At 35.5% G+C, this 15,827-nt stretch overlaps 2 protein-coding genes across 2 annotated transcripts in view; both read right to left on the reverse strand.

The window, feature by feature from the left end:
* Positions 1-8,046, reverse strand: part of LOC124170805 (myotubularin-related protein 14) — a 36,123-nt gene extending 28,077 nt beyond the window's left edge. The window contains exons 1-2 of the mRNA XM_046549770.1: positions 7,863-8,046; positions 6,860-6,916 (exon numbers count right to left, since the gene is read on the reverse strand). Coding sequence (XP_046405726.1) covers positions 6,860-6,916; positions 7,863-7,949 — 144 coding nt within the window. The 5' untranslated portion in view covers positions 7,950-8,046. The remainder of the gene's footprint in view (positions 1-6,859; positions 6,917-7,862) is intronic.
* Positions 8,047-9,716: 1,670 nt separating this feature from the next.
* On the reverse strand, positions 9,717-15,005 carry LOC124170883 (U-scoloptoxin(05)-Sm1a). The gene is made up of 4 exons (XM_046549909.1): positions 14,928-15,005; positions 14,690-14,830; positions 14,356-14,511; positions 9,717-12,244 (listed from the first exon to the last, which is right to left on the reverse strand). Exons 2-4 carry the CDS (start codon positions 14,742-14,744, stop codon positions 12,042-12,044), a joined length of 414 nt encoding a protein of 137 aa, XP_046405865.1. The 5' UTR covers positions 14,745-14,830; positions 14,928-15,005; the 3' UTR covers positions 9,717-12,041.
* Between the last annotated feature and the right edge of the window lie 822 nt (positions 15,006-15,827).

Below are 15,827 nucleotides of genomic sequence, written 5' to 3' on the forward strand. Positions count from 1 at the left end.
AACCCTACCAGCGGCATTGGTTCGCAGTTAATCATGCTTTATTCATATGAATTAGATATATGGAAAATTGTTGCTTGAACGTAATTTGCAAACTTCAAATTGAATTCCTTGTTTAATTATGAGAATTGTCAAATTTTGAACGAAGCTCTACTGTCAATATTAACGAATTTAATGCAGCAACAATTTCCATGTTGATGTTTATACTGAAATCAAGATATAAGTTAATATTTGTCTTATAATTTTGTTTTAAAATAGTAAACGCTGCTCAAAAGACAAAGAATTCAATTCTTAGTCAATTTTTTTGAGAAAGGAACAAATATTTATTTTGCAAAATGACTGGATAAACAATTGTATGACCGGGGTCCCTTACCACTAAGAGGGGTAATATAAGACAAGGGGTCCGGGTAGCTGCTCCTGGATTTCGAGGGTAAAGCCTATGCCCCGCAGTGTTGGGTCCCAAAACAAAGACATCGCACACCCGTGACCGCCATAAAAGGGGGAGAGCTAGGAAACATATACATTGTGGGGCAGCATTACTTCCTTTTTTGTAATGCGCGGCATTCGGTCGGTTGGTGTCGTAGCAGAGCGCTTGTGGTCTTGTTCGACAGGCAGTGCTAAAAAGTTTTATCGATGCATAGTTCAGTTGCCATCATGTGTTGGAATAAAGATGAGCGAGCGTTTGCCGCTGAGGCCTACTTTTCGAGCTGACGTTCTGTGATCGCAATCCAGCAGGAATATTACAGGAATTCTTTTTCCCACAGCTAAATGGGTTGGACTTGGGGGGCATTTGGTTCCAACAAGACAGTGCAACAGCACACACTGCAAGAGCATCGATGGGTGTTTTGAGGGAACAGTTCCCAGAACACCTTATCTCAATCAAGGGCGATTTCCAGTGGCCAGCCTATCTCCCGATTTGTCCCCTTGTGACTTTTTTCTATGGGGTTTTCTGAAATCCCATGTTTATGTGAACCATCCAAGGACCCTACCAGATTTAAAGAACAACATCCAGTAAGAAATTGCCAACATAATGCCTGCCATGCTTGAAAAGGTCATGACAAACACCAGAAATCAGTATACTCGATGTATCAAGAATGGAGGACGTCATCTACACGATTTGATCCTCAAGACTATTTAAAACAAAACTTTAGGTATGCATCTACATTGCAAAAACCAAATAAAAATTTCTGATTCATACAATGCGTTTTATTGTGTTTAAAAAAAAGGAATTTATGCTACGCCACCCTGAATATTCGGCATTCGTTCACCAGCGTAGGACAATCTCAGATGAAAATTTGATTTCGTCTCCGGGGTCAAGAAACGTCCAGATGCATATTTTCATCTTTAGCAGGGAAAAGGTTAAGGAATAACTGTAGACCAGCAAAAACCTGTACCTTTATGTAGTCACCTGCAAGAGAGGTTCAAATTTCACAGAAAAAAATCGTATGCCTTGACTGGGAAACGAACACTTAACTCCTCAATGTGTACCAATTGCTTTACCACTTGAACCAAAGAATCCTTTACCTCAGTGGACTTTAAGCAGGCTTTAGATGACATGATTGTATATACAGTGGAACTTGGTTAGTACGTTTCTGAAGGGACCACGAAAAATGAACGTACTAACCAGGAAAACGTACTAACGAGGAAAGTAAATAATAGCAGTCGGGGTTATTGCAATCAGTGAAAAAGTCGTCATAATTACAATTACTATCAGTAGTTCTCATAGGATCGCCTTCCTGAACTCTTTTCACATTTAAAATCAAGAAAATGAGCGCTACCATGAAAAACAATACCATGTGAATAAAAATCGCAAATTTTCATGGACATCCCGGAGAGGATTTCATGATTACGGCGTCTATCTCCCGTGATTTATCCTATATCTATTTACAGAACGAGGACGAGTGAAGCTCAGACAAGCGAAGACAAGTCATTTTTCTTTCTCACAGCGTACTCGGAGAATATAACAACAACCCGGAGTAAGTCAACTGGTTTTTTAAACATCATAAAAATCGGGCAAAATTATATTGACTTTCAAATTACGGCAACAGCCGTAGACATTCGCTTCTGGAATGATACCATTTCGATTGTAAAATCGATCGATATATCAACTGATGACACGCAAGATTATTAGATTACGACGTAATTACAAGAAAATTTTATATTAAACAGTTGAAATTTACTTTCAAAATTTGTCTAATGTCGTCTGCTTTCGTTCCGAGATCAAGTATTTTTAAGCTAAGCTTCGCGTGGAGATCCAGAGGATCGTCTGCTCCCGCAACAGTAGTCAAGTAAATACGCACGACGTCGAGTTTATGGAGCAGTACTGTTTTAGATAATGTGGGAATTGTCTAATACCGTTAAGACTCATTTCTTCATCATGATAACTCGTGCAATAGCAACAATTGCCCACTCATGAACTTTGTGCGCAGCAGTGGGCACTCCCAAGTGCTCCCAAGCTCCAAAGGCAACAGAAGGTGAGGAGCTCGGGGTGGGGAAAATTGGGGCTTCTTATTGGCTGTAGTTTTTCATAGTCAGACATTCCCAAAAAATGGCCGCATTTTATTTTTCATCACGTCACAAGAATTTAGAAATTCATTTGGATAAATTACGGTAGAAGAAAGAGATGTGGAATTAATGGAAGAATGTTAATGGCTAATAATAATAAATTAAATCATGAATTCAGACGTTTGCGACCCTTAAGAAGACACTAGAGAACGAATTGCGGGTTGCGTCACGGCAAGCAATTGAGCGTACTAACCAGGAAAGCGCAATTTTTTCAAACGTACTAACCAAATTCTTTTACCTGTATTTTGTTCGGATGGTACCGGGACCGAGGGAAATCGCCGTACTAAGGAGGAAAACGTACTAAGGAGGAACGTACTAACCAAGTTCCACTGTACTGTCAGTAAAACTTACCCTAAATTAGATTTTTCCACACTAAACACTTTTATCCTCTTAAACAACACTGAATCGAAAAGAGCATTTTCAACTGTTTTCCATGTCTATACCTAAGGTGGCAGATTAACTCAAATAAGGGACTGTCAGCAATACAAGCAAGGCAAAGAGGGGAGATTGTATGCATATGTTTTGTTCATCTAGACAGTTTAATTTTCAATGTTTACCTCAAATGAAAATATAAAAAGTCTGCCTAGACCTAATGCTAATAAACAAGCCACCACAGAGGATCAGGGAAAGATTTTCAAGCTCTGTATTGGGCTTACTAAAATCTCTGGGTCATATGTCACTGTACAATAAGAAAGACAACCTCTAACAGCCGTAAATTATTTTCCTTAACACTAGACATGGCCACTATAGTTTGCATCTCTAATTGTGCATTCAAACTAAAACAATGGAGTGAGCCATTTTGGTTATGGCATGTCATCATTCTGGGCAAAATATCATTTATTTCCCAAAGACATTTACATAGCAGGTACAAGACTGCACTAACCTAAAGATCTTTAAAGTGGATGAGAAGCTATGAAAGGCCAAATTCATTGAAAGAAATTGGTGAATAGAGGGAAGGAACATATTTCACTAGTTCACTTCATTGTTCTCATGTTAAAAGGCTACATAGCTACAATTAGCCCAATTATTCTACAGGACTGGTATTTGCAGAAAACCAAATAATATATAATCTATGACTGTCACAAACAGATGTTAACAAAATATCTATATACCTAAGAAAGTTGAAAATTGTGATAGTTGCACCTCAGGAATGGCTCTACCGATAATGATATTTGATTTTTGGATTTGTCTCAGCCCCGGATAAGAGAATAAATATTGCAAAATATTAAAAGTTAACGAAAGAATTATTCTTTTTCTTACAGGTATTTTTTTAGGAGTTGGTAACACCGCAAAAGCTGTGAAGTCTGTCAAAACTATAAGATTTGTTTTTCCCAATTTATTGACTGAGATTCTTGACAATATTAAAAACATTTAAACTATTAAAACGTAATAAAACATTTAATTCTAGCTACGCCAAGCTGGAATATACGTGTCACTGCCGTGTTTGTAAACAAATCTCCAAGCTATTGCTGACTATCGGTAATGGCCATGTTCTTGTCGACGAATCGAGTGGATTGATTCAATTTCCTTGGAATTTTTGCAACTTCATTTCATCTCAAGATGAGCTCAACAACAAGGTGTTCCGAAACATGACTGGTGGCCACAAAATTCACATATGGTTGAGTGAGCAAGCAATTTTGGTGGCTAATAACGAAGATGTGGATCACTTAAACTTATGAGTTTCAGAATCAAATCATTGGCACCCTTGTGTCATTCAAATCTTATGAATGTGTAACAAACTAAGACGAAGTCTCTAACTATCTCTCTGAATTTTTAAACTTCTTGGTTGTGCCTGGCTTACCACTGTGCAAATTACAACTGAAGGTTGGTGTGGAGGTAATTATGCCTGGAAATCTAAACCAACCAAAACTATGAAATGGAATTCGTTTGGTGATTAAAAAACAACTGTTAATCGATGCGATTCAAGTGACTATACTCCAAGGAATATTCAAAGAAGTTCTCATTCCGAGAATTCCCATGATTCCAACCAATGGGGTAGTTTCCTTCATCATAGAAAATGAAAGGCATTGATTTCGATTCCTTACCCACCATTAGTATACTCATAATATACTAATTATTTTGTTTTAGAAATCCCACTTCAGGCGAATGTTAATGGTCAATTTTAACTGCATTTGAAAGAGGCCAGAATGGCACCCATACAATGCAACTCCTCGTGACATTACAGGGACCTAGTTTCTATATGAGTAGATAGGAGTTTTACATCGTCTGAGATTATCAATGTATGCATGAGGCACAGACTTCAGGGAAACATCTCTTAATAATCACCTATTAAAACTGCCTATGGTCAGAAAGTTTCCTTCGTTTGATAAGGTGTTAATAATCCTTGTTTAAGCCAAGTGCTACCTGCTATCAGGGTACCCTGCTACCTCCTAGCAGCGCACATATCCTCCCCCAAGGTCACATGACACGGCGGCAGCGGGAACCAGACTGATGTCATACCGAATCGCAAAAAATAGATATCGTCCTTTAAAAATCTATAAGCGTGAAATACGTACCCCAGGAGTAATAATCTTTCGATTTAGGCAATAAAAAAATAATAGGAAACCAGTGAATTCTTCTCGGGTTTCCATCCGGGTGAGCTCCATCTCCATCGCTGCCGACGTTTCGATAGAATCCTTTTCTATCGTCATCCGGCCCTGATGACGATAGAAAAGGATTCTATCGAAACGTCGGCAGCGATGGAGATGGAGCTCACCCGGATGGAAACCCGAGAAGAATTCACCGCCATCATACGCCGGGAAAAAGTGAAATCTTAAAAAGGAAACCACACTATTTTCCCATTCAGTTTTAGCAAATTTAATTTCCAATGCGTGCTGCATTCACGATGACAATAAACTAATAATAAAGTGAGTGTTTGTGGTCTGAATATGAAATGTTTTTCTCAATGTCAAATATATGTGGGATGTTACGAGTTGGTAAACCATCCATTTTATTTGTTTGCACACCTGATAACAAAACAAAAACGTTGTATACCAGAAGGTACTTGACTCGAGAGAATAAATCTGAATGTGAAGGGTAGACGAGGGCACTTTTAAACACTGCACTTTTCAAACCCGAGTTATAGCTAGCGAGCCATGAGTCAGGCCATATTAATGCTGATCCCAAGGGGCTATTTTCACGAGATTTAGAGCTTCAGTAAAGTGTTGGTGTAGCATGGCATAAACTTGCCCCAAGAATGGGTTTGACTTTATTAACTGCTTTATAGGACCACGACGTCTTAAATTTCCTAAGTTAAAACATAAAAATGAGAAAATTCATTGCAAAAAATCTGCATGTACATGCCTTAGACTATGTACCGATGTAGTTTGAATACAGAAAATATCTTTCTAACAAGCTGTAACACTTATTTCTGTATTTTTATTGAATATGTTATTACTTTAATACAATATATTAAAAATTATTAAAATCACAGTGCAGATGCTCTTGATTAATAAATTGTGTATAATAAACTGTTCAGTGATTATTAGGCAGTACAAAGTTTGCCAGGTCAGCTAGTCTAAATATATTTAATAAGACAATTACTTAATTGGCCAAATATTAATGTTGTATCTCACTTAAGTAATAAAAAGTTTTACTTTTAATATATGGGTCTGACAAATGCATAATCAATTGACAGATAAATAATCAAAAATGAACTTAGAATGATATCCAGACAGAACAATACTACTTGGGTATATATCTGATTAGAATTCAAAGCATGATCTGTGACAGTATTCCAAATGGCACATTACATAATTGGACATAGAGCATAATTGTACCATTGAAATGAAAATACCACCCACCATACATCCAAATACCAAGACAGCAGTCATATTTTAATTTAGTCCACTCTGTATTACTAAATAAATTTTTAAAAGTTGTAGAGCATGGTTCCTTATACTTTCTGCTGGACCAATTATGTCATTAGTCAAAATGTACCATCATGAAAAATGTCAAATTTGACATCTGAATGTTTTACATCCATACATTATGAATTAAGCTATTATAATTGAGCATTCCTTCAAGATAATTGGAGCAATGACAATGGAAAGTAATTAAGGATAGGAGTTAATTGTGAGAAACCATGCATAAGCCTCTTGGTCGCGTCTTCAATAAGACAAAAAGATATACTAAATATATATTCAGAGAGCATAGCTAAAACTTTTTAAGTGTCCATTGTGGTAAGCGCTTTCAAGTATCATTCTTCCTCATATCAAATACTGATACAATAACAAATTCTCAATTTTTATTACATAATACCTATTACAAAAACATCTTGAGTATATTAGTAACTTACAATATGATTATAATCCCTTGCCACTAAGTCGAGGCATTTCTGCATCACGTCTTCACCCTAAAAATAAGGAAAAGTGATTTTCGGTGAAAAAGGCATATCATAGAGGGCAATGAATGTCACACAATTAATACATTACAATTGTCAATATCACATGGGTTAATTACAATGGGCAACACCACATAAAATGTTATTAGATTTCCCTCATGGAAACTTATTCAAAGCTAATTTTCTTGGCCGAAGTTAACGTAATTATAAATAATAAACTTCCACAAAAGTTATTAAAGAGAGGTTTCCAGGAGGCTGATGATTGAAACCACAAAATGCACACTACCTACTCAGGGGAGATGACAGCAAAGGGACCTAAATGTTGTTACCTAAAACTCGAGTTTAATTAGCATACTAACCTAAATAAATTGGTGAGAATACATATACTTGGATACGTATGACAACAGAATTATGTCATTCCTCTCGCCGAAAGCATCTACTCATCTCTCTAAGAAAAATTAAAGTAGATTGAAAGCATGATATGATTCCTAATACTCGACGACACATAACCCTACCATACGTATTTACACGAGAAATATTACAACAGCAATTCATAAGACGTTGCCATAGATGAAAAAGAAATAAGGCTTCAATCTCATTCATTGAAATGCTATTCACAATGAAACTTTTACAAGCATTTGCTACAAAAATATGAACTTATCCTTGCAGATTATTATCAACCTTTGCAAAGATATTTTACAACATATGAACCACGATCCTAGGCATAAGGAATGATAACACACAAAAATTATGCATGGTACATGAACACATGCCCATGGCCAATACCAATGTTCACACCATATTCAATTGACAGTAATTTATATTCCACAAAAGTACTTTGGAAAAAGTTACATAACCACCTTCCTTGAACATAAGCACACAGCTACAGAAAAGTAATTCAAAGCATGAAACAGCAAACACTACCTCACTCAGCATGGAAAAAATACCCTCACAATACCTGGGTATCCGTGTCTTTAGCCTTATATGTATTCTTGGAGAAGTATTCCAATATTTTATGGATGTCCTCCTGAGATATATCTTCCATTTTAAATTATTATCTAAGAAATAGTAACAATTTACGTAGTTCGAATTCATGAGTCTGTATACCCGACAGACACGCCACCAAACCACCTACATCTGTATCATTGGACGAGGCACATGGAATTGCAATAAAAGAAAGTCGAAATTGAAATGCAACTTTAAACAAGAATCATCAGCTGTGCGCAGTGACGTCGTTTTCTATGGTTTTCTCATAGAGTTTACATTGGTTTTCTCATGGGTTTTCTAGTTGTGTTGCGTGCGGTGGCATCCTGTGATAATTGACACGAGCCTGAAATGTTTAATTAGAATAACTTTTTAACATTTATGTTGGTACTCTACCTGCATTCTTCCCGGAACGATTTTATTGGATTTGGGACTGACGATTTTATTAAGAGATGCTGTGGAATAGTTGAGTGAAATATGCTGGTCTCGAGGATTCTCATTCGGAAAGTGGATGCTCTCTTGATTTAAGGAAGATAGCTAAATGACACGTTGACGGTTGAAAAAGTGTAATGTAAATAATAATAGGCAAATTTTCTCATCAAACTATTGTTTTGCCCCTCATCCATTTTATTTCATCTGCGTAAGGTCATTTTTGTGGAAGTTATTGGTAGAGCTTCTGGGTGGGTTAAATGATGAATAATTCCAAATGTTGGTATCCCACACCCCCCTGTCCCTCTTCTTACTAATTGAAAATACATCCTACGTTGTCGTTAGTACCATGTGACGAAAGAAATCAGTACGGAAAGTTCTCTAGTTGGAAACTGGCATCTCCAAGTTTCAGACAACGACTTAATGATAATTCTTAAATTTTGCAGAAAATTAGGCAAACGCTGGTAAGAAGAGAGGGTCCAACATTTACTGTCTTATTAGCACAATAATTTTTCTTTCTTTTACAACCTCTTCGTATTAAAAAAAACGTTCACCTTTCATCATCTAAGCACGAATTTTATCTGGGGAAAAGTGTTATAGGTGTATAGTGCCATCTTATGATTTAAAAAAGTTACAGCTGTGGTTTTGAAAATGTCGGCAGTGTGGGCGGCCCCACGAGGTGGTGTTGGGTACCCCCCAATATGTATATGTCAAATATTTTATCCTATAAAAGCGCTACGAATAGTAACTCAAGAGAAAGATCCTCTTTGGCCATTTATGTTAAACTCACAACATAAATAGAATTGTTTTGAGGACAATGGCGAGTGCAACAAAGAAATATTTATAGGACATAACTTTGAAGATGCGAGCAAAAGTTCATCCTAAAGCAGAAACCAGGATTCAATGCGACATAAGACGAGAGTATGCATTATGTCTTTCTTATAAGCATATGAGCAAGTTTGGTAACACCAGTTTTCAGCTCCCAACCAAATAAATGTACATCTCAATAATTATCATATTCTGCTCATGAGAGTACCATACAAAGATGCTAAATGAACTATATACTGCCAAAGGAAAATACAGGACAGTGCATATCTTGCACAAGGGAACAGAAATTTAGAATGGAGAGAGAAATGAAGAATAAAAATTTAACATTTATAGTTGTAAACCTACCAAATTACTAAACTTTCAAATGAATTGCAACATTTTGAGGAAGTTTGTTTATTCTATCAAAAAATTTGTAAATACAAAATACTACATTCAATAACGCAAATGTATTTTTAAGAATAACATTTCACAAGAGCATTTTCATTACCTTGTGTAACAATTTGATAAAAATTTCTCCTCAAAAGTATAACTAACTTTTTAACATTTCCAATCACATAAAAATATGCATACCTCAATGTGACAAAAACCTGATCATTAATATCTTACATGATAAAAAGGCACATTAATCAAACCTATACAGAATAATGTCAAAACGCTAAAACTAAATAATCAGGGAAAAGGATGGACGGAAGGAATTCTGGATGGAATGGCATGCAGTCAACACTAATTCTCATTAGTGAACAGTAAAAAAATACAAAATGTGTTCATCAACAATCAACAACACTTAACACAGTTTTCAGTTTTTAGGCAATCCATTTATACCAGGATAGCAGAAAAAAATCCACTAATAAATAAATGAAAAGCCAACATTCATATACAATACATAAATTGAATTCCATTTAAAAATAGCTCTTGTTATAAGTTACATTTACTAAAATCACTTTCATCTGTTGATGCAAAATAACAAATATACCTTCATAATGCTTAGAATATACAGAGCATAATATTGAGAGCGATTCTCCACAATCATGGGGTATGAGATTACTATTTCCAAGTACAAAGTTATCAAGGCTACAATTACAGCATGAGCAGGAAAGGCATTTTACATGTCGAATAGAAAAAAAAAATTCCCCACATTTCAGAATGATAACCAGGAAAAAAAGTAATCCAAGGGGCAAATATTCCCAGGTTCTTCAAAACATTTGGCTCCATTCCTCAGAATGAATTGTAACATGTATTTTAATGTATTTTAAAACTTTTTCATGGAGTTCTTGCCCAAAAAGTTCATTCACCCAGTTACATTCATTTCTCAAATATTGCAAGAGATGGATTGTCTCTGTGCTACTATATTGTATGTACTGGGTATATTCAAGATGCTAACAGGGGTGGAAGTTGTCTGGCGTTCGACACATTACAACACCTACCTTGAAACTCAATGTGCTACGTTATGGTGAAGGGCAGGCATGACAGAACAGGAGGTGAAAATAGGGAGGTAACTACAATGAAATCAATATTTAGAGTCACAGTGCTACAAAAAATTTAGTTTCATTTTCATCAGAGCATAACTGAATGGATTTCTTGTCACTAGGGAAACACATCACGAATTCCAATCACTAGAATGCAATCAGTACCGTGTAAGGCAGGTAAATGTTGCTTACTATTTAATAAGCTTATAGTAATACATGGACATGATTTTCTTCCTGTTGCTAACTTATTAACTTCTCAAACCAATATGTTACAAGGTTCTCTGGTACTGACATCCTGATGTGACCAATTAGTAAATCTTAAATAGACACTTCTTTCAGAACTGAAACTCTTATTCATAAACTAAAAATAGGTTCACAAAAAAGGATGAAAAACAGAATAGAAAATAAAGCATTAGCCTTCCTTGGTAAAAATACAAAAATAACCACAGTAAATCTGAGACTTTGCATACAGTAAACTCTTACTTTATGGCATTAATCTATTCTGAAGGACTGATTGTAAAGCAAACGCTCATGGATATTGAATTGCATTCTTTCCGGATGAGGAATCAGTTTTTTAAGAGTATCACTGCACGTAAATGTTGCTATGTTGAAATGTGCTTGTTTAAAAAAAAAGTTCTGAGTTTGATTAATCATGACACATTGTGCGAAAGGAAAAAATATCAGCGAAGTTTGAAATAAAAAAGGCACGTGTAAACTCACATCATGAGGTCACCTTATCATAAAGGGTCTATTGTACTAGGAAATTATTTTCCCAATAGGAAAGTTGTGAACATGAAAATTCATTTCATCGGAAAGCATATATTTTCTTTCAGACTAGAAAAGGCTGCCAGTTAAATTTTGAGAAATAATCAATTAAAAAACCACCATTTTAATTTTCTGGTGAGGTATGTGGATACCATGACATTAGTCCATTGGAGATTAAGCCAGTCTCATTAGGAGATGTGTTCTCTGGCTATATAGCACTAATCAAATATACTATGAGATGGGATCCATTTCGAGTCTGGAATTAACAATAATAATAACCATATTTCCCAAAGCATGTACTGTTTTTCAGAAAGATTTTTCCTAATTCAAGGTTCTATTAGGCTAAAAAGTTGGGAATTTCCAAAACTTAAGAATCATATCAAGCCCTAATTAAGCATTCACGTCAGAATTGCAGAAAAATTCAACCACAGTTTTCGAAAACAACATTCACTGAAAATATTACTCAATGAAATTGAGCTAAGACAGTATTTGTCATAAATTCATCAGGTTCAAGTTCAACATATTATTAGAAAATTCAATCATATGTGATTAGAAAATCTGCTGGGTGCACCATTACCGTTTATCAAAAAGTACTGCAGCTATGGTAAAACTTGATTTGGTAAGTAATGCATTGTACTCATGAAGCATGGCATTCAAAATTTGATTCATAAATACATCTTGGTGAGCAATGCCACAGGAATGAGCATTATTAAAAAGCAAAACTTGCTTTTATTTGCAGCATTACATCCATCTGTTGAACAGGTGTACATGCAAGATCTATAGTCGAGTTGATCACCGGGCTGGCTACCGTAGATACAGTAATTTCCATGATCTAGAGAAGAGCAAGACCTGATTGTTTCCCATCCTCCTGCAAAACAAACAACACAAATATTTAGGGGAAAGCACTAATACCCTAAATTTCAAATACGTTTTTATCATTCTACTTGTTTCCCAAGATATTCATCTTTATTAATGTCAGTGTTTCACAGCATTTGTTAAGCTTCCTTGGGGCTTTTCAAAATCTGATTAAAAGAAGGAAGTGATATAAAGAGTGTGTTACAATGACCACAGTATTTTAAGCACTTGTTCACTGAAGGTATCACAGTATCTGTGTTCATTACTTCCATTTTAGACAACATTATAATTCAACTGAAGAATTGCATACTGGTATCCATGAAAAAAGGAATATCCATTAAAACAAGCATCCATGGATCATTATTAAAAGGAATACAAAGGCTGCAAAGTGGAATTACAAGATTTTAACGTGAAGACCACAATCATTCAACCAGTTAAAGAATACCATCTTTAAAATCATAGAGGTCAGAATCAAGTTGGGGTCCTCCTTGACTCTGAGAGTGAGTAATTATTATCCACGTGAAAAGGTTATTATTTACGTATTAAACAAATTGTTCACCAGCCATTGCTAACTACATACTTGAGCAAAATCCACTACATTATTATGTCTGAGCAACCATTTTTCAGGAATAACATATTTCACTGTAAAATATGGCCACATGCTCAACCTAACACACCACCCCCAGTACTTGTGGGGTGTAGTTATAGTTAGCTGATTACTCCCAAGCCCCTCAAACAATTAGAATCTTTGAAGACCCTAATGAAGAGCAAAATTTGCAACATTGTTACGATGGTTTCTCCAGGGTTTTCAAGTATTGTTGCATAATTTTATGTTGATTTTGACATTTCATGGCTAGTTCAGTATATACCTAACGAAAAGAGCCAAATGCCAAATAGGGGAAGTTGGCCTCTAAATATACCACCATGGGGGCAGTAAAAACACAAGCCATCTTCCACCCATCAGCATTTGAATATTTTCTGATGTGGCTGGCATTGACCACAAAATGTCATACTCATCAAACATTAACGCAGCAATACCTGAAAAAATGGAGATACCATTGACTCAAGATTTAATTTAATTCATAGATTGTAGGGTCAAACATCAGTTTTGCAGCTTCAACAGTCTGGTGGCAAATAATTATCATCAATTTAAGATACATAATACACAGCACTGAATATATTAAAGCTGATAATTCATGAGATTGAATCATTACTGCCCGAACTGCTGATAAAAGGAAGATTCAATCTTAATAAAAATGAGGACTAGTCTGTGGCATTGGAATAAGATTGAAAAATGATATAATTTAGATAATGCAAATTTAGACTTGTGAATCGATCAATTATTTTATTGGACCACACAATCCATTTTATTTTACTATTTTTTCAGCATTAACATATCATTAATTATATTTTTTGCTAAAAAATACCTAGGGACACATTCCTCCCAATGATTAACAGACATGAAATGGTATTTACAGCGCTTGTTTTAGCCTCCACTGTTCTCATTCACAGAGCATATATGTTTTATCTCACAATTTTGTCATTAAATACGTAAAATAATTAAATAAATTAATAATACAAAAGTTGGATCACCGACTTTTTCATAGACTGATTGATTATCTATAGTATGCTTTAAATGAGAATGCATGCTTTTTCTACTCATACGGGTTTTACACAGACTGATCAATTAAGCAATTTATTTACTTATGATCTCTAACTGACTTACGCATCCACTAAACCCCCAACACTGAATATTCTCAAGTACAAGTGCCATGGGGCAACAGTTTCATTCATGTCACAAGGGTGCAGCCTTAACAACATGCAAATAACCGTTTACTTCAAAACTAACTGACATAAAAAGTTGTCTTCGCTCTCATCACCCTTGTTACCTGAAATCACGAAGTGATGTCAATCAACAAATTACTGAGTATATACAATCACTTAAATTGAATAATTTATTGATCTCAAAGATAGTCGTAAAATCGTTGCACGGCCTTCCATGAAAGAACATCCTACAGAATGACAAGCTAGCAATTCCAGTATCCCTTCATTGATTTTTGGCAGTTTGGGAATATAAAAGTAACAATTCTCAAAATACGGAGGATCTGACAAGAGTTTACTCACCTTCGTGCCGGCCAGTGAACTTGATACAGTATTTGGCACCATAGACATCTGTACAGGGGGTAGGTTTAATATCCTCATCTCCATTCATGAATTCCGCACATTGATAAGGATTGTCTGTGTCCGTGGACTTACACTGGTAACACATTATACTCATAGCTAAAATTAAATAACATTGATTTAAGAAGAAAACTTCTCTAGAAAACAGTAAGGCCTCAACAACACGTTCCTTGTTACTCAAAAAATAAATTTCATAAGCTACAATATCTTTTCAAAAACCCTACCAGGCTATTCGAAATCACAATACTAACATGAATAATTACAACAAAGTACTCACCAGTTCTCGCGAAAATCGCCAGTATTGATAAAATAACGGTCCACTTTAAAAACATGCTTGCTGAAAGCTGAAACTCTGTAAAATCAACCTCGTAGTGTTTTCATCCAGAAAGAAAATAATATCAATCATAGAATCATAGCACTGAAAGGGAGAAAACCCCATTAAACATCAATGGAATACGTTATATTTGAAAAAATCGGCAGCAATCATCAACCACGGCCGTTAACTTCAAAAATACCTTGTAAACAATCTTTACCTGCCTAGCCCTCCTTTCCTCAAATATGCGCGACGACGCCCTTATCTGGTGACAAAAGCGATAAGTCAAGCGCACTGAAACGACAACGCGCGAAGTTCGATGTCCACATGCTGCTGAATCTCGGGGTACTGTAGGTAGTGCTTCACTTAGCTAATGAGCAATAAATACATTGAATGTCGTTAGGCTATATCGTTATTTTTTCGAAACAAATATTCTCATAACTACGATAAAAACATACATAAAAACGTACAAAATTGTTTTACGCGGAATATAGTACCCCAAGAGTACATGAAAATAATAACTATGTGCTCAAGAGTCTATGACTTAGAAGTTTTATAGCCCCATATTTTACTTGATATTTATGAGAAAATTTAACAATAGAGGGGAACTCAGTTTCTGAAGCAATACAATGCTTTAGCCCTTTATCAGGCACATTAAAAACACATTTAGTTTCACGGTCCCCATAGACAGCAATAGCAATGTCTGAGTTCAGTACGTACATTCACAAATAATTATTTTAAATGCAACATTTAATTTACAATAAATTAATTTTATGCATGGGTTGTGAAATTGCCCATAGTACTTTTGCATTTTTCCCTCCCTCACCTCATTCAGCAAGAGTTTAGGTGTATACCTGCCAGAACCATACATATCTGGTACATCATCCATGATTTTGTCAAATTCTATCATCCTTTCCCTCCTCTCTAATAGTAACACAGCATTTTGAAACATCATCCTCACAAGATCTGCCACTAATTCAGAAAATACCTTCGCATAAATGAAGTTCTTGACAGTTGGAATTATTTTCAAGCTACACTAATTTGGCATTAATTTCCCCCACAAGAATTTCATGAAATACTAAAATTAGCCAGCCATTGATTC

Source organism: Ischnura elegans, chromosome X (assembly GCF_921293095.1).
Source record: "Ischnura elegans chromosome X, ioIscEleg1.1, whole genome shotgun sequence".
Lineage (NCBI taxonomy): Eukaryota > Metazoa > Arthropoda > Insecta > Odonata > Coenagrionidae > Ischnura > Ischnura elegans.